The sequence below is a fragment of the Talpa europaea genome, assembly GCF_964194135.1.
Source record: "Talpa europaea genome assembly, chromosome: 12".
Lineage (NCBI taxonomy): Eukaryota > Metazoa > Chordata > Mammalia > Eulipotyphla > Talpidae > Talpa > Talpa europaea.
Window position 1 is genome coordinate 9,169,080 of NC_140079.1, and position 18,003 is coordinate 9,187,082.

The following is an 18,003-nucleotide window of genomic DNA, read 5'->3' on the forward strand; positions in this document are numbered from 1 at the left end:
GATCTAGAGAGTTTATAAATTTATAGTTAGGAACATAAATTCATGTACCCAAGTTGTTCACATATACTTAAAACGTGTCCATTAGCTGAATCAAGCATCAACTTTTAAATTTAAATTACTAAAAGTGAAATAAGTTTTAAAATCCATTTCTTCGGTCACTTTATACTTCCATTGTTTCACAAACACATGTGCTTGTGACTTCATATTGGGCCGAATAGGTATAATCTATTAAACCTGTGGATTACAGAAAACTCTTTCTGAAAAGGTCCAGATAGCAAATATTTTTGGCTTTGTGAGCCATGGGGTCTTTGTTGCACTGCCTCAACTCTGCTGGTGTAGCATGAAAGGAGCCATAGGCATTACATAGAAAAATGAGTGTGTCTATGTGCCAATAAAACTTTATTTACAAAAATAAGCAGAGGGCCAGATTGGCCTGCAGGTTGTAGTTTATGGATCCGACACAAAATTACAATTGTATTTCTATATGTTTGTTTGTTTCTTATACAAACATTGATTGGGAGGCTACCATGTATCAGGTACTGGGATCCCATTCACAGTAGATCTTGTCAAGATCATTGTCCCTATTTTGCAGATAAATCCTGGCTCTCTGTAGGGTAAATGATTGTCAGGCTTTTCTGCCCTCCCACCATTAGGATTGATGATGGATCCCTGTGGTCCTGATGGCGGGCACCTGGAGTAGGGTGTGGGCATACGTAGGTGGGATTCAGCTGAGCTGAGAAGGGCTTGTAAGGGCAGTGTCGTGAAATGGAAGCACCAGAAAGAAAACAAGAGAGAGAAGAGAATGGAATCAGCAGGAAGTGAACCAAGAGAAAGAGTAGCAGTGAGGGGGGCAGCAGAGAAGCAGAGACAGCAGGGACCTCACGAGAGAATGCCAGAGAGCCCAGAAAGAGTGAAGATTCTCCAGGGGCTGGGAGGCCTGCCAGCCTCCCCACATCCCTCCACCCGCCCCGCACCCCTGCCTGCTGTGTACCTGACAAAATCCCAATAAAAGCCTGAAAAAGCCACTGAGGGCTCCAGGACTCTCCCTTCCCCGTCTTCTCAGATCATTGAAAACCTGCACTGAGCCCTTCCTGCCACTATAATCTCCCCACCCCACAGCCCTCCTCTAAGTACCTGGACCAATGTTGATTCAGGTAAGGAGCACAAGATATTTTTGTCGAATGAGATCATTAGTGAATATTCATATTCCCCAAAGCATATCTCTCTGCCTGGCACAGAATAGATATTTAATAATAATAAATATTTGTTGAATGAAAGCACCCCATGATTAAAAAAAAATAATGTGTCAGATGGTAAATGTCTATGAAGAGGCATAAAGCAGAACAGGGATGGAGATAGGCAGGGGGATATGGGGATTGCAATTAAAGTTGCACCTGTCTCCCCCAAATATACAGCACATTCCATCCAAGGTCTTGGGTGCAAATTTAAGCAGGGTGCCATAAAAACTCGATCTCCTTCCTCCTTGCCTCCCTTCCTCTTTCTCTCCTTTTATTTTTCCCATTTTAAAAGGACAAGTTTATTAGGCCCCAGGTGGGCAGGGAGCTGACTGCTTTGCAAAGGGAAAGGTTTGTGAAAAGAAACACCTGCTTGTTGCAGGTGGGCAGAGCTGCGGCTTCCTGTCCTTTCTTTTGTTCTCCTGACCTCCCTCTTTCCCTCCTTCCTCCCCTCCTTCCGTCCCATAATACACAGACACACGGTCCAGCAGCAGAATGCCTAATGACAATTCTATCAACTATAGATCCCGTGTAAATGAGGTGGGGATCCCCAGTAGGCTGTGCCATATTACCTGGTATTAGGCTGCATTAGGCTATACTATCTGGGCTCGCATGATTACACTCTATGGCAAAGACAAAGTCGTTTAAGAACTCAGTGGTTTTGTTTTTTTTTAAGATTTATTTATTCATTTATACAAGCACTGGGTACAGTCAGAAGTGCAGGAGGGTGAGAGAATTCACCAGAGCCAGAGCGGGGACCAGAACAGGCAGACTGACGAAGTACACTGCTGGGGGGAGCAGTGGACGCGGCAGGAGAGGTCTCTGCGCCATGTGGGACCCTTGCCGGGCGGCCAGGGATCGAACCGGCATTGCAGAAGCTGTGGGCAGCTTCTCAGCCCAGCGCTCAACCGCTACACCACCAGGGGAGGCCCTAAGAACTCAGTTTTCACAGTGTGTCTCGGAGTTTAGTGATGCAGGGCCATGCACTCACATAACCGCCACCAAAAATAAAACATGGTTGGGCCTTCCTGGTGGCATTGGGGTTAATTCTCAGCACTATCACAATCACCTCTGACCTGAGTTCAATCCCTGGCCAGGGAGCTGACCCACATATGGCACAGCAGACCTCTTCTGTCTTCCCGCTGCACCTCTCAGCGGTGTGTTTCAGTAAATCCGCCTGCTCTGCTCCCCACTCTGTCTCTGGTGAATCCTCTCACCCCCCACCTCTGGCCTGCACCCAGATTCTTCTATGCATAAATAAATAAATAAATCTTAAAAAAAAAAACATAGCATATTTTCACTATCTTAGAGAGTTCCTTCATGTCCCTTTTCACCCACTTGTCCATTCTATGCCAACCATTTTCTATCACCAAAGAAGACTTTCTCCTTTTCTCTGGGCTTCTATAAGGAATCATACACTGTATTCTTGTGACTGATTCCTTTTAGCACAATGTGTTTGAGATTCTGCAGTATATTGCATGCATTTGTAATTTATTCCTTTTAATGGGTGAGTAATGTTTCATTGTATGTTTATTCTGGTTTGTTACTCCATTCTCCTGCTGTTGGATGTTAGAGTTGTTGCCAGTTTGCAAACTCCTAGAGACATTCATGTGTAAGTCTTTCTGTGAACGTTTGCATTTCTCTTAAGTAAGTACCCAGAAGTGATATTGCTAAATCATATGTTAAAAGCATGTTTTCTTTTTCTTCTAGGTATTTTTTTTAAGATTTATTTTATTTTTATGCATACAAGAGTTGGGCTACAGGCCAGAGGTGTGTGGGGGCGGGGGCGGTGAGAGGATTCACCAGAGACAGAGCGGGGAACAGAACAGGCAGATTGATTGAAATACACTGCTGAGGGGAGCAGCGGGTGAGTCAGGAGAGGTCTGCTGCGCTATGTGGGCTGCTCCCTGGCAGGGGATCAAACTCGTGCTGCAGTGACTGCGGTTAGCTTCATAGGTTGTGTCTTAACCGCTTGCACCACCAGGTAGGCCCTCTTCTAGGTATTTTTTAAATTAAATTAATTTATTTTCTTATATCACCACAGTCCCTTGTGCTCTCCCCCCCTCACACCCACCCCAAAACACTAAATTTTATAAAAGTGTGCCCAGTTTCCCAAAATTTCCCAAAGTGAAATGGGTTGGACCATCTTGGTACCCACCAATAGTGGGTGAGTCCAGTTACCCCACATCTTATACCAACCTCTCATGTTATCTGTGATTTTTTGTTTTTAAATCATTCCAGTGAGGGATCTTCAGATGTTTTCATATGGCAGAGATGGTTCAGAATAAATCAAGTAAAAATTAAAAACAAAACTGAGTTGTGAACACAATTATGTTGGGCAAAGACTACAAATGCTATCTCCTCCAAGAGCTTTACAGAGTCCGGTAAAGGCTCTGATAAGTCCTGCAAAGCCATTGGTTAACACAGTGTTCCCTAATCTTGTGCGACTATAGCTTCCGTTGTGGGTTATATCTCACACTTAAACACATTGGTGGAATCTATTCCGAGTCTATTCTGAATAGGGCTCTTGGACCCAATTTCCAATGTGGTGTGTGAGTGTGGGGGAGGGTTTATGCATGCACTTAACAGTTCTCCAGACACAAATTGGCTACTAAAATTTGACTCCATTCAGCTCAATTCTGACACTTTTGACCCAGAGAAAGCCTCAGAGTCCACAGGCTAAGGGTTCAGTCTCCCCAGACTGCTCTGCATTGCAGGTGCCAGTCACCGCCTGTCACCTGGGCTTTTGACCAACTGGCTACAAATCAGAGATTCCCAGGATGCTCTCCTCAGGTTTGATTAATTTTCTAGAGCATCTCACAGAGCTCCAAAAACCCATTTACTCACCAAATCACCAACTTATCAACACAAAGGATACTATTTAGGAACAACCAATTGGAAGAGGCGCATAGAGCAAGGTATGGGGAAGGGACACAGAGCCTCACGCCCTCTCCACAGGCCTTCTCCCCCAACCTCTACGTGCTCACCCGCCCTGCTGCTCTCCGAAGTCCCCTCCTTTGGGGCTTATCCTAGCCAGAAGTCAGGAGGGTGAGACTAGAAGTCCCCTCCTTTTAATCACATGGTTTGTCTCCATCCTTAGGTGTTTCCCAGAGGTGTTCATTCACAGGAACACCTTTACCACTCTCAATGCTTAGGAAATTCCAAGGGTTTTTGGGAGTTGTGAGCCTGGAACTGTGAGTTAAGAACAAATATACATGCATTTTTTATAAATTACATCATTGCAGATTTCAGCTTAGCATCGCAGTGAAGTATGTAGTTGTGTTCCATAAATGAGATAGTATGTCAAGTCCTCCCAACCCTCAAATGCTTGTCTTCATCTTACTTGTTCACAAATACCTAAAATCTCTTCACTGGTGTGTACAAAAGGCTTTGAAAGCCCGTAATTCTAAAGCAAAAATTTTTAGGTACAAATATCCTTGGAGGGAGGGAGGGAGGCCAAGGGCTCTTGAGCTCCTTGAAGGTGGAATGAGTAATACCAGATCCTTTCTTCCGGCAGGTTTGATAAGAGGAGGAGAAAGAGTCCTAGCTTAAGGCCACTAGGGTTATGGAAAGTCATAAATGAGGGGGGGAGGAGGCAGACAGAGAGGTCCAGAAGTCAAACCTCACCTATTTTATATACCCACCGTGACTGCGCTGGAAAAGTGCCTTCACAGCAAAGGGTGAATAAATATTGTGACTGGGATCGCTAAAGCCAAGCCAAACCAAACACCTTAGAAATCCAACACAGAGGATTTAAAAGGAAAGAAGATCCAAGGCCAAGGTCAAGATCACAATCACAGCAACTGAGGAGACATTGCTGTAGCTTCCCCAGCACAGCCCTGGGGGCATTTGGGGCTGGGTTGCTCTCTGTGGAGGGCCCTTCTGGCCATAGTGGTGCTGGGTAGCATCTCTGGCCCCCACCCACTTGATCCCAGAACCCCTCACCCCCCAGTTGCAACAACCAGTCTCCAGGCATCATTTAGTGTCCCCTAGGAGCAACTGCTTTGCTATAAGTTATTATGGCACATAGTAGGCCCTCTTTAAATTTCCTTTTTTTTTTATAGGATGGTACTTGACTTTTTTTTTTTTTTAGAGACAGGTTTATTTATTTATTTGTTTGTTTGTTTGTTTGTTTTTTGTTTATACAAGCACTGGGTACAGTCAGAAGCGCAGGAGGGTAAGAGAATTCACCAGAGCCAGAGCGGGGAGCAGAGCAGGCAGAAGGACCGAAGTACACTGCTGAGGGAAGCAGCGGGTGGCAGGAGAGGTCTGCGCGCCATGTGGGACCCTCCTCCAGTGGCCGGGGAGCAGCCGGGGATCAAACCGGCGCTGCAGAGACCGCGGGCAGCTTCGCAACCCAGTGCTCAACCGCTGCGCCACCGGGGAGGCCCCCCTCTTTAAATTTCTGTTGCATGAATGAATCATGATAGGTCCATTGAGAAATAGACATCAGGGTGTGAATTTCATGAGAGCAAGGAGAGTGTGTTGTAGTTATGCTGAAAACCTGGTATCTAGGATCATGCCCAGAATACAAAAGGCATCCGTTCATTAGGCTCCTGGTAGCCTCCTGCTATATTTAATATAAAGCAGCTCCTTGCCACAGAACACATGGTCCCGCACTATCTCCCCTGCTTCCTTCCCTGCACTGACTACCTCCTCCCCCTCAATCACTTGGCTCCTGCTACAAGGATCTCTTTACTGTTCCTCAACATGCTGGCACGGCCCTGCCCCAGGACCTTTGCACATGCTGTTTCTTTTTCTTTCTTTTTTGTTTAAGATTTTAAAAATTTATTTATACAAGAAATGGGGTACAGGTCAGAGTCACAGGAGGGTGAGAGAATTCGCCAGAGACAGAGTGGGGAGCGGAACAGGCAGACGGACCAAAGACACTGTTGAGGGGAGCAGCAGGCGAGGCCGGAGAGGTCTGCCGCACCATGTGGGTTGCTCCCTGGCCAGTTGGGAATCAAACCCACACTGCCGAGGCTGCCGAGGACAGCTTCACAGCACAGTGCTCAACCCACTGTACCACCAGGGAAATCCCTGCACATGCTGTTTCTTCATTCTCCCTACGAGTGCCGCTTTCTCATCATTCTGAAAGGGGCCTTCTCCAGCACTTTGCCATGGTCACATTTAGTTTCTGAGTAGCACCTATTTACCCATTTACTCGTTTGTTTATGCATTTACAAACTAGTGTGTTCACAGACTGGTCCTGGTGTCTAACACAGCGCCTGGCACGTAGGAGACACTCATTACTAAGAGTTAACTGAGCATCTATTGTATAATAGTCGCCTTTTCTAGATACTGGGGACCTGTCAAAGAACAAAAGTGACTATCCTAGCCCCATGGTGCTCACATTTAGGGTAAGGACCAGAGGAATGAAGGAAAACAATAAACAAGTAGATACACAAATATCAAAAGTGAAGACAATGGGGGGGGGGTGGCAGGGAGGGGATTCCCGGCAGAGTCACAGCAAGTGCAAAGGCCCCGAGATAGGAACAAGTTGGGCTCAATAAACATTTTTTGAATAAATGAACGATAAAAGATTCTAGAACAAACTGATTTTGAGGATTCCATCATGGGGAACGGGAGGATGGCAGGATCTCGGGGTGGAGGGAGCCACTTCAGGGGGCTGGGCCTCTTGGTTTTGGCCTGTCTTAGGAATGAACAAGACCCAGGCTGGGGACCTGGACTCTGCTGGAACCCGACGTCCGTCCGGGGACTCAGCAGAGAAACAGTCCCCAAAAGTAGGGCAGAGGTCATGGCAGAGCTGAGGCACCCCAGACTTTGCCCTTTGCCCCTGTGGCTAGAAAAGCACAAAACATCAGATAACGGTCTTCCCGCCCCTCCCCCAGCCTGCCTGGCCGTCACTGGCCCTCACACCTGTCTGTCTCCCCAGCCCTCCAGTCAGCACCTGGGGCGGGCCTGGGAGCTCCCTGGGACTATTTCAGCATCTTTTGGGGGTGCTGACAGAACCACAGAGACGTTCCTGGAGCCTGGTGGTGGGGTGAGCCTGCGGTTTAGAGCAGACACAGAAAGTAGCTGAAGGCAGAGCTGCGTGGGCTCATGAATGGGGATTTGGCAGCTGGAAAGGTGAGTCCGCTCGGGTCCGTGGCGGGGGTCCATGGGGGGCGCTGGCCAGGAACCCGGCCCCAACTCCCCGAGTTGGAAGCAACCCCCACTCCCATTGTGCAGACGGGAAGACTGAGGCCCAGAGAGACTGTGTGATGACGCTGGACTTCCACTCCTGCTGTTCCCGTCTTTCTTCTCGGTTCCCCACCAGCCTCCCCACCTGCTGTCCCCCGGGCTGGGCCTTGGGCAGGGGCCTCTCTTGAATACATGGGAGGGCTGGTTAGCCTCTCAGGAATCCACCTGGCTGGTCGCCCCTACATGTGCATCTGTCTGGCACTTTGAAAGAAATTATTTCTCCTGCCGCAAGAGCCTGTGCCAGCCCTGAATCACGGTTTTGGAGGAGGTTCGGGAGGGGCAGCCTGAACCTGCCCTGGGGCTGAGCAGGGCTTGAACTTGAATGGAGACCCCAGGACAGATGGGTGGGAGGAAGAGCGGCCTGTGATTCTCATGTCTGCTCCCTCCCCTCCCAGATGGCTTCCTCCCTCTGTCCCGAGGGCCCCATGGACAGCCTGGAGCTGCTGGACCTTCTGTTCGACCGGCAGGATGGCATCCTGAGGCACGTGGAGCTGGGCGAGGACTGGGGCTGTGCTGAGGACCAGGTGAGGACCTGCCTGCCCCCCCCCTTGGCAGCTGCTCAGGCCCAGCCCCAAGAACATTCACTCTCGGTGCTTGATTTTAGCAAAACACAATTTTGTGTTGAACCTTTCAAGGACTCCAAGGGGTGGGCAGCTTCTGCGAGGTGGAGGAAGCCGGGGGAGGGTTGGTGACTTGCCTGGGGCCAAGCAGCCCTTTGGAGTCAAGTCCACACACAAACTCAGGGCTCTGCTGGGACACTGTTAGACGGTGCTCCCACGCCACGGGGCTGTGTCCACACCCTAGCAACTCCTTACAGAAAGGCCGGCAAGGCCCAGAGTGGAGCAGCGGCTTACTCATGGCCACACAGCAATCCTGAGCAAGACATAGACCCTAGCACACCCTCCCCCTCCACCCCGCAGGCCCTGCCAGGCCCAGACGCTGATGATTTCCTCGACTCCATTCTGGGCTCTGCAGACTCGCTGCCCAGCTCTCCCCGCTGGTCTCCCGCAGCCAGTGACAGTGGCATCTCTGAGGACCTGCCCTCTGACCCCCAGGACACCCCTCCACGCAGTGGACCGGCTGCCACCCCAGTTGATCACCATGCCTCAGAGCCTTGCCCCTCCTACAGTCCTGGGACCTCCTGCCCTGCCAGGACCCCTGGGCCAGGGGCCCAAGCGCTCGAGGCCTCCGTGGCCATAGATCTAGGTGAGTTCTGAGCCTCTGCGCCCTTCCTTTGCCTTGCCCCTGAGAGCGGTGCCGTCATGGGCCCACTTTCCAGATGCTGAAACTGAGTCCCCATCAGGTTTAATAGGATTTCATGAAGTCAGAGCTGGGATGCGCCCCTGGCAGGCTGACTCAGGCACCAGGCATCACGCTTCCCCTTATCTTTGTACCTCACCTGCCTGAGTGATACAAAGAAGTAGCCTCCTTGGGCCCCAGGGTGCCCCTCCTGTTCTGGAAACTGGCCTCACTCAAGAACACCCCCAGCAGGGTGTCCTTTGCCCCTTGAGACTTACAATGAGGCGTGAGCTCTTATGAGTCCCTTTGGAGAGTTGATAAAGCAGCTTAGAGATACCTGGGCACTTACTCAAGGTCACACAGCTCTACTCCTTTGGGATTAGAACTAAAGCCTGTTCTCACAAGGACTTTGCCTGTGGTGAAGCAGGCACCAGGTGAGGGGGAACCAGAGGTGAATTAGACCTGGGGCTTGCTTCTTCTCCAGGGGAAATAGGCCCTTTGGCTGCAAACATCTAACCTACAATGCTGGGCAATGATAGTTGGCAGTCGATCGCTTGACAATGCCCTGATAAATTTGGGTTCCCACCTTAGAGCAGAGTCATTAGCCAGGGATGCCCTTTCAATCCTGGCCTAAGGGTTCCAAGCTATGCCCCAAGTCCTAAGCATATTGGTGTCAATCCTGGGAGCCTTGCTGAAGGGGGTAGGCAGAAGCTGGGATCTCAGGGCATCCCACCCACCACTTTCCCTGTCTTCATCCCCATCTGCCCTGATCAGAAATGTGGAGACCAGGCCTGTACCCAGAGGAGCAAACCCAGCTACCAAACTCACCCCCAGGCTGCAACCTCACAGTGAAAGATCTCCTCCTCTCTGGCAGCTGCGGAGACCTGGTGAGCAGTGCCCCCCATACCGCGGTATCAGATCTGGGAGGGCCACAGGGGTTCGCAGAGCCCTAACCTCTCCATTTCAGACACTGGAAAATGGAGTCACAGATAGGGCCTTGGATCTGACCCTGGTCACACCCAGAAAAAGTCGGTGGCTTTCTGCCCTGTGTTCTCTGTCACTTCGACTTACGTGCTTTCTACTGTGGTATTAAAAAACAAAAACAAAAACAAAAAAAAACCGCTAAAACTTACTAAGCATCTACTATGGGTCAGGAACTCTTCAAAGTGCTTTAAATGTATCCATCAGCATCCCTGAAGATTGAGGCTCTTATTATCTTAATTTTATATACAAGGAAATAGACACGGAGAGGTTTAGTAATTTACCCTAAGCCACCAGCTGCTGCAGGTTGAATCCCTGGGCTGGCCTGCTGGCCCTGTTGTGCCCATTGCATATCAACTGAGGGCCATGGATTCTGCCAAGAGCTTCGCACACCCGTAAACCAGGCCGGACAATCCAATCAGTGCCTCCGTTTTGCAGATGAGAAAGGCCACCAAAGTCACACAGAGGTTAAGCCACCAAAGTCACACAGCAAGCAGGTGGTTCAGTTAGGATTTGAACTTCTGTTTGCCCAACACTGAAAGTCCTCCTGAAAATCTCTAGGTAAGAACCAGACTGCTGGGCCTCCCTGGTGGCGCAGTGGTTGAGCGCTGGGTTGCGAAGCTACCCGCTGCCTCTGCAGCGCCGGTTCGATCCCCGGCTGCTCCCCGGCCACCGAAGGAGGGTCCCACAGGGCGCGCAGACCTCTCCTGCCGCCCGCTGCTCCCCTCAGCAGTGTACCTCAGTCCTTCTGCCTGCTCTGCTCCCCGCTCTGGCTCTGGTGAATTCTCTCACCCTCCCGCACTTCTGACTGTACCCAGTGCATGTATAAACAAAACAAACAAACAAATAAATAAATAAAGCATGCCTCTATTAAAAAAAAAAAAAAGAGAGAGAGACATAAAAAAATAAATTAAAAAAAAAGAACCAGACTGCTCCTCTTGACTTGAGAGTCTTGCAGTGAGCACCCACTGTGTGCTCAACCTCTGGTGATCCTATAGTCAAGACAGGAAAGCTGACAGCTCCTGAAAGTGTGCCAGTGGGAGAAACAGGCAGGGAGGTGGGTAAGGGAGGTCCAGGAAGGCTTCTTGGAGGAGGTAGAACTTCAGCAGGCCTTGAAGGATAGAAAAGAAGGATTACGTTGGAAAAGCTAACTGGAGTTTGCAAAAGCATGTTTAATACCATTTAAAACCAAGCGTTAAAAATGAAATTTGCTCTTTGGGGCAACAACCTGGGGATGCAGGAGAGCTTATTTCCATTGTGTGAATGAATATACTTGGGCCCAGGCGGGACTGGCTCTGTGTCCCATTGGAAAGGGCAGAGGAGCACTCTTGGGCAAGCCACATGCAGCAGGATTCCAGCTCGCTATGGGAAACTGCCCTCAGCAGAGGTCCCAGCAAATGTCACGTGTATTCTCAGCAAGGATCCTCCATGGACAGGATTGAGAAAGGACTTGAATACTCTTTTTTTTTTTTTTTTTGTGGCACCCTCACTGGCAGCTGGGGAACGAACTGGTGCTGCAGCAGCTGCGGGCAGCCTCGCAGCCCAGCGCTCAACCGCTGTGCCACCGGGGAGGCCTGGGACTTGAACACTCTTTATGCAAGATTCTTTCATTTTTAAAAAATGCTTAGCTTTCATAATTTAAATTTAATTAAATATTTCGAATAAGCAAGTGCATTCAGACAATCCTAGGTCCAAAAGCACAATCAGATGTATTGGGAGAAATTCCCACTCTCCCCAGATCTCAGATACCCAGCTCCCCCCACAGATTCTAATGTTGCCTTCTGAAGAGCTTCCTTCTGATTTTTATAAGTTTAACATTAGAAAGTAGAACACCATACATAACACTGTTTTGTCCCCCCCTTTTAAAAAAAGTGTTGGTTTAGCACAGCAATTGCACCATACTATAGATGGAAGAGCCCATCCCTTTTCAGAGCTGTATACCACTCTATGCATGAATGGGTCGTGCCTTATTTAACCTGTTACCTATTTGTGGGATACTCTCATGCTTCCAATACTTTGCTGTTGTAGACAGCGTAGTTATGAGTGTTCAGAGCCTAGAACAGTGCCTGACATGTAGTGGATGCTCAGTAAGTCGCTGACAGATGATTATTTGTCAAACAAATGAAAAGCTTGTATGCACATCACTTTGCATGAGTGTGAGGGATCTGTGGAATCCCCAGAAGTGGAATCACTGGGTCAAGAGGCTTTGCACGGGTGCTTTTGAGCCTGAGTGCCAGTGAGGACTCTGCAGTGGATGGATTGATGGTTTCTTAAATTGAATGCCTCTTTGACTTCCCAGAGGCTGTCTGTTGTGTCTTTGCCCCCAATGCATTTTCCCTGGTTTTTCCTTAGCAGCCGCATCACCCCACAGCCCCTCACCTGTTGCGACCTGGGATCGGGCAGAGTCAGGAACTGGTGTTGACAGAGGATGAGAAGAAGCTGCTGGCCAAAGAAGGCATCATGCTGCCCACCCAGCTGCCCCTCACCAAGGCGAGTCAGTGGGACCCCTACCCCTGGATCTCACCCCCTTTCCTGTGCTACACACCCATGAGTCTCACCTTGAGGCCTGCCACACTAGAATGTTAGGATGTGTCAGCTACCAGACCCAGAAAAGTCATCCTAAAAGCCAACATGGTGGGCAGTGCTTGCCAACCAGGAACCAAGGATGGATTTGGGGCTGGCAAGACACGGTTTTGGCTCTGCGAGCTTCCTTCTGCCTTAGCTCCTGTAGGCCAGAGCTCATAAAATACGTGACCTGAAGTCCAGGTGTATCCTGCAGACCTGTTTGATTGTACCATACCACATTTCATAAATGTTTGAATTGGCAGCTGACATTTTCCCTACCTGGTGTTATCTAAGACTCTGTAACTGCGTAGCCTGCTCCCACACTCCCACACCTTCCACACAGGCAACGATCAGTAACTGAGTAGCTGGTGTGGGCTCCCAGCCCATTTCACCCAATATCAGTACCTGAGCGTGTCAGAAGAGTCCTGATCCCGGCTGGCCCAGGGAAAGGTGCTGGTCGCATAGACAGTGAGAAGGGGGTGCAATTGTACCAGCGCACAGTCTGGTCACCAGTTACTAGCTGGGACTGGAAGCTGGGAAGACCATCAGGACCCAGGATTCTCCTACAGAATTTAGGGAGGAGAGAAGAGCTGCTCTTCTAGTCATCAGGAAACTGTCCCCAAACCCTTGAGCCTGGGGTAACTCACTTGGGATGAGAATGGGAGGAAGTTCTTGGGTCTGGACCGCAGAGTGGATCCTCCAGACTGACTCAGCCTCTTCCCCATTTTACTCCCAGTATGAGGAGCGAGTGCTGAAAAAAATCCGCCGGAAAATCCGGAACAAACAGTCTGCCCAAGAGAGTCGGAAAAAGAAGAAGGAATATATTGATGGCCTAGAAACTCGGTAAGACTGGGGACCCTGGCCAACACACTGAGGGTGGAAACTGAGGCCCAGAAGGAGGAGTGTAAGGTGGCTGTGTTCAGGTTTATAGGGCCTGGTAAAATCAGAGTTGCTTTCCCTCGCTGGGAGAGACCGTGTTTCATGTGCATTGCGAGAATGGAGATAGGCCTGCAGTTGGCACAGAGCAAGGCTTTAGTGTCCTTTTATCCCTTGCACGATGTGGTGCCAAGAAAGCAGGAGGTATTATCCGTCTTGTTGAAGATAGAATACTTACTTCCCTGGTCTGAGCATCCCTGGTCCTCAGAGTGGTCATCCTTCCTTGGATTGGGGAGAACAGATGGCGCTCATTCTTGGAAGAACTTCCTCAACTTAAAAACTGTGCACCCCATTTCAGCCAGTTACCTCTTTTATCTCATTGAGGAAATGGGGGTGGGGATAGCTCCATTTTATTTTGTAACAGACGCATAAAGTGAGCTTGGGATGAGCTCCCTGCTTAAAACAAGAGTGACTTTACTGAACATTATAGGTCTATGTGACTTTTCTATTTCTTCCTGAGTCAGTGTTGGGATGTCATAGCTTCCAGGGAAGTCATCCATTTCAAATTTATTGACATCAAATTGTTCTTTTCTCTCTCTCTTTTTAAAAGATTTATTTATTTATGCACACAAGAGCTAGGGTTCAGGCCAGAGGTGTGTGTGGGGGGTGGTGAGAGGATTCACCAGAGACAGAGTGGGGAGCAGAACAGGCAGACTGACTGAAATACACTGCTGAGGGGAGCAGCAGGCAAGACAGAGAGGTCTGCTGCACCATGTGGTTATCTCCCTGGCCGGGGATTGAACTTGTGCTGTAGTGGCTGAAGATAGCTTCATGGCTTGCCTCTTAACCCCTTGTGCCATCAGGGAGGTCTGACATGAAATTGTTCTTAATTCTCCACTATTATTTCTAATCTCTGTGCTGTCTAGTTATTTAATAGCTCTTGCTTTCTCTCTTCTTTATCTTGACCAGTTTCACCAGTTTGTTTATTAATCTTTTCAGAGGATGAAGTACTGGTTTTTCCTCCCACCTGATTGTATTTTTGTTTTCTAGTTTTTTTTTTTTAAAGATTTATTTATTTATTTATACAAGCACTGGGTACAGTCAGAAGCACGGGAGGGTGAGAGGATTCACCAGAGCCAGAGCAGGGAGCAGAACAGGCAGACTGACGAAGTACACTGCTGAGGGGAGCAACGGGGAGACAGGAGAGGTCTGCGCGCCATGTGGGACCCTCGCCCAGCGGCTGGGGATCAAACCGGTGCTGCAGAGGCTGCAGGCAGCTTCGCAACCCAGCGCTCAACCTCTGCATCACCGGGGAGGCCCTGTTTTCTAGTTCTTTCAGCTAGAAAGATATTTATTACATCTGCTCTTGCTGCTTTATTTTTCAGGGAGATTCTTCTCTGCCTCGTCCTCCTCCTTCTCCCTACCTCCATCTTCCTTGTCTTTTTATTTTTTGCTAATTTGAAAATGTGTCTGCTCAGGTTGCTGAATATTGTTAAGACTATCCATTTACCTTTTAGCACTGCTTTAGCTTCATCTCACACATTTTGTTTTGTATTATTGTCATTGTCATGTAGTTTACATTTATAGAAGAGCCTTTCTGTGGTGGTGGTGGGGAGTCTGTTCTCCCCCCTGGTTGAGATATTCTTGATTTCTCTTCTGGAAAAGGAACCCTAGATTCTCATTTTCCTTCCAGGAGAACAAAGTATGTAATTGCATCTGCCGTCCAATATGGCAGGTCTATGGCAGGTCTAAGAGTCCTCAGGTCTCAAGATGGGGATTTATCCAAAAGTTCCCTATAAAACCTCTGCCCCCACATTTGCATGTCTCATGATCCACACACCTCTGCTTTGGGGGTGGAGATGTACCCAACTCATGCTCATCCTCATCCCCTGTTTTGAGTATTTCAACTCCGCATCTGAGTGATCTGGCCCAAAAAAATACATTCATGGATGGATGTGGATGGGAAATGTAGAATCCCCCAGCCTGGACCCCAGAACCCAGGAGGAAATGATCACCATGGTTTTATTCTTCACTGGCAATCTGCTAAGCCCCATGCCAACTTTATTTCATATAATTCTCCCTCTCACTCTATGAGCTAGTTAATTATCTCCATTTTACAGATGAGGGGGTTGAGTAAGAAAGTAAGGTCACAGGCAAGTTGAGGATTACAACTCAGGTCTCCTTGAATCCTGATCGCCCTGCTATGCCATATTCTGAAAGCAACACTGCCTGAATTTGGTCTTCCCCTCCCGACCCTGTGGGCTCAGAATTGAATGAAGCCACCCACATCAATGCAGAGTTGGGAATGAGGATCAGGCTTCTTGGGTCCGAATCCTGGCCATCACAGACTTGCCAAGTGACTGGCTGAGTGGCTTCCTTCTCTGGCCTGAGGTTCCTTGCCTGTAAAGTGGGACCTCACAGGGAGACATCACTTGGATGGTGACAGGCATGTTCTGAATTTCACTCTGGCATTGTCCCTGCAGAATGTCAGCCTGTACTGCTCAGAACCAGGAACTTCAGAGAAAGGTCTTACAGCTTGAGAAGCAGAACCTGTGAGTCTTGGTCTAACTGGGGCAGAGAAGGGGGGGTAGTTCCCAGAGTCTCTTTCAGGATGATGGACATGGGTGGGGACCACTTGTCTGATGGCAGGAGAGAGCAGTGGTTAAAGGCTCCATATAAAAATGAAGCAAGTGGCATGGAGGAGGGAATTTGTATTTGGGATCTTGAAGGATGTTTAAGAGTTCACTAGGGAAAAACTGCTCCCAGTGGAAGAAATGGTACATACAATGGCTAAAGGTTAGGGGCGCAGCATATTGGATAACTACAGGTGATTCTATCCAAGGGGTGTGTCATTTAATATTTGTTTAGCATCTACTCTGCACCAGGCATCATTCTTGGCACTATGACCACAACATGGAAGAAAACAGACACAGTCCCTCCACTTAAAGAACTCATGGTCCAGTAGGAGACATACTCAAGACAAAAATATACAAAAGATTATTCAAATAATGATAGCCACAGTAAAGTAAAGCAGAGTAAAGGTCCTGGGGGGGGCACCTATGAGACATGATGGATGAGAAAGAACCAGCTACAAAATGAGCTGGAGGAACACTGTCCTTGGCACAGAAGAAACAGCCAGTGCAAAGGTCCTGAGACAGCAATGCTTGTGTGTTGAAGGACAGGACAGCAAGGAGAACAATTTAGCTGGAGCAGAGTTATCCAAAGGGGAAGAAGAAGGTGCCAAGGGCAGGGGGGAATAGGGGCGGGACATGCAAGGACTTGTGGGCCACAGGGGAAACTTAGGTTTTTCACTCTAAAGGGATGAGAGCCTTGGGAGGGCTGGGAGAAGTGAATCTGCAATCGAAAGAACCCTTGGGCTGCTGCATGGAGCTTGAAACCTAGGGGGGCAGCAGGGGCTGGGCTGACCTCCAGGAGCCATGATGGTGACTGGATGTGGGAGAGGAGTGGCAAAGAAGTGGGTGGGGTGTTCTATGATTTATTGACTCAAAGAGAGAGGATCTGAGACTTTTGAGAGCAGCAGAGTCTTCAGAGGTGAAATTCAGACATCAACCAGGTTGGGGGGGTCCCTAGATATGAATGGGGAGCCAGATCCAGGTCCTGTATGGCTCAGCAAAGTCTGCTTGCTCCTTCCAAGGTCCCTCTTGGAGCAGTTGAAGAAGCTGCAGGCCATTGTGGTACAGTCCACCAACAAGTCGGCCCAAACGGGCACCTGCATAGCTGTAAGTCCTGGCCCCAATTCTGCTGGCCCCAATTGTCCATAAGGTGGTTCCCAGGCCTTGGCAGAAGGACTGCAGCGGGGAGGTGAGAGGAGTAGGAGCCCGGTCCTGAGCCCCAGCTCACGCCCCAGTCAGTCTTCTGGGTGTCAGTTTCCCTGCCCATGAGATGAGCAAGCTTGCAGGGGAGGGAGTGGGATGGGGTGACCCCACCCCCATCTCTGCCAGGTTCTGCTGCTCTCCTTCGCCCTCATCGTCCTCCCCTCCATCAGCCCCTTCACCCCCAACAAAGAGGAGAGCCCCGGAGATTTCGCACCTGTGCGAGGTAAGTGGGCTCCCACTTCAATCCCCTGGGACAAGCCCCCATACCGTGCCTCTGAGGCTGTGGGCTAGGGAAGAAGGGATACCAGCCCTTTACTCCAGCCCTCATGGCCTCCAAACCCTTGCTCAGTTTTCTCCAGAACTTTGCACAACGACGCTGCATCCCGTGTGGCCCCCGACATCACGCCAGGCTCCGAAGCTCCAGGACCCCAGCTCAAGACTGGCACACCCCAAGAAGACCCTCCAGGAAGCCCTGGGGCAGACTGGGAATCCCAAGACGTGCAAGCTATGGACAACTCGACAGAGGAACTGGACAACTCGACCCTGGCCCAGGGCAACATGATGGAGTTGGACTGGGCCTCCCTGCTGGACTGGGCCACCTTGCTGGACTGGGCCTTGCCTAAACCAGTATTCAGCCCAGGGCTTTTGGGTCTGGAGGCAGCAGGGGAGGAGTTGTGAGCACGACCCAGACATGCCCCAGGCCCCTCTGCCCAGGGCCACTTCAGTGCGCACTCAGTGGACAACAGGTGTGGGGACTGGAGGCAAGGTGGAGATGCAGTGGACACGCCAGGATGGCCATGCACAAATTCACAGATACTCTCCCGGGACCCAGACACCTGCAGAAACTGATGCTCAAAAGCAAGGCCACAATGCCTTAAGAAATACACTGACCCAGCCGGCGGAGACAGGCAGGTGCATGCAGACTGAGCCACAGACCCAAGCAAACACACTGGCACAGCATGCCTCACCAGCTCCCTGCCCGGGACGCCTCCCTGCCCAGTCGGTCGCACTGGGAAGAGGAAGCAGCTAAGGCCGCAGGGATCCTGGCTCCAGAGAATGAGCTGGGT

General features: G+C 49.7%; 1 protein-coding gene across 1 annotated transcript; it reads left to right on the forward strand.

Annotated features, from left to right (window-relative positions):
* Window positions 1–7,298: 7,298 nt before the first annotated feature.
* CREB3L3 (cAMP responsive element binding protein 3 like 3) lies at window positions 7,299–17,614 on the forward strand (the record flags this gene model as incomplete). Its single annotated transcript, XM_084249228.1, has 10 exons — window positions 7,299–7,325; window positions 7,835–7,963; window positions 8,360–8,645; window positions 9,453–9,565; window positions 12,012–12,149; window positions 12,961–13,067; window positions 15,584–15,652; window positions 16,756–16,840; window positions 17,063–17,159; window positions 17,286–17,614. 10 exons carry the CDS (start codon window positions 7,299–7,301, stop codon window positions 17,612–17,614), a joined length of 1,380 nt encoding a protein of 459 aa, XP_084105354.1.
* Between the last annotated feature and the right edge of the window lie 389 nt (window positions 17,615–18,003).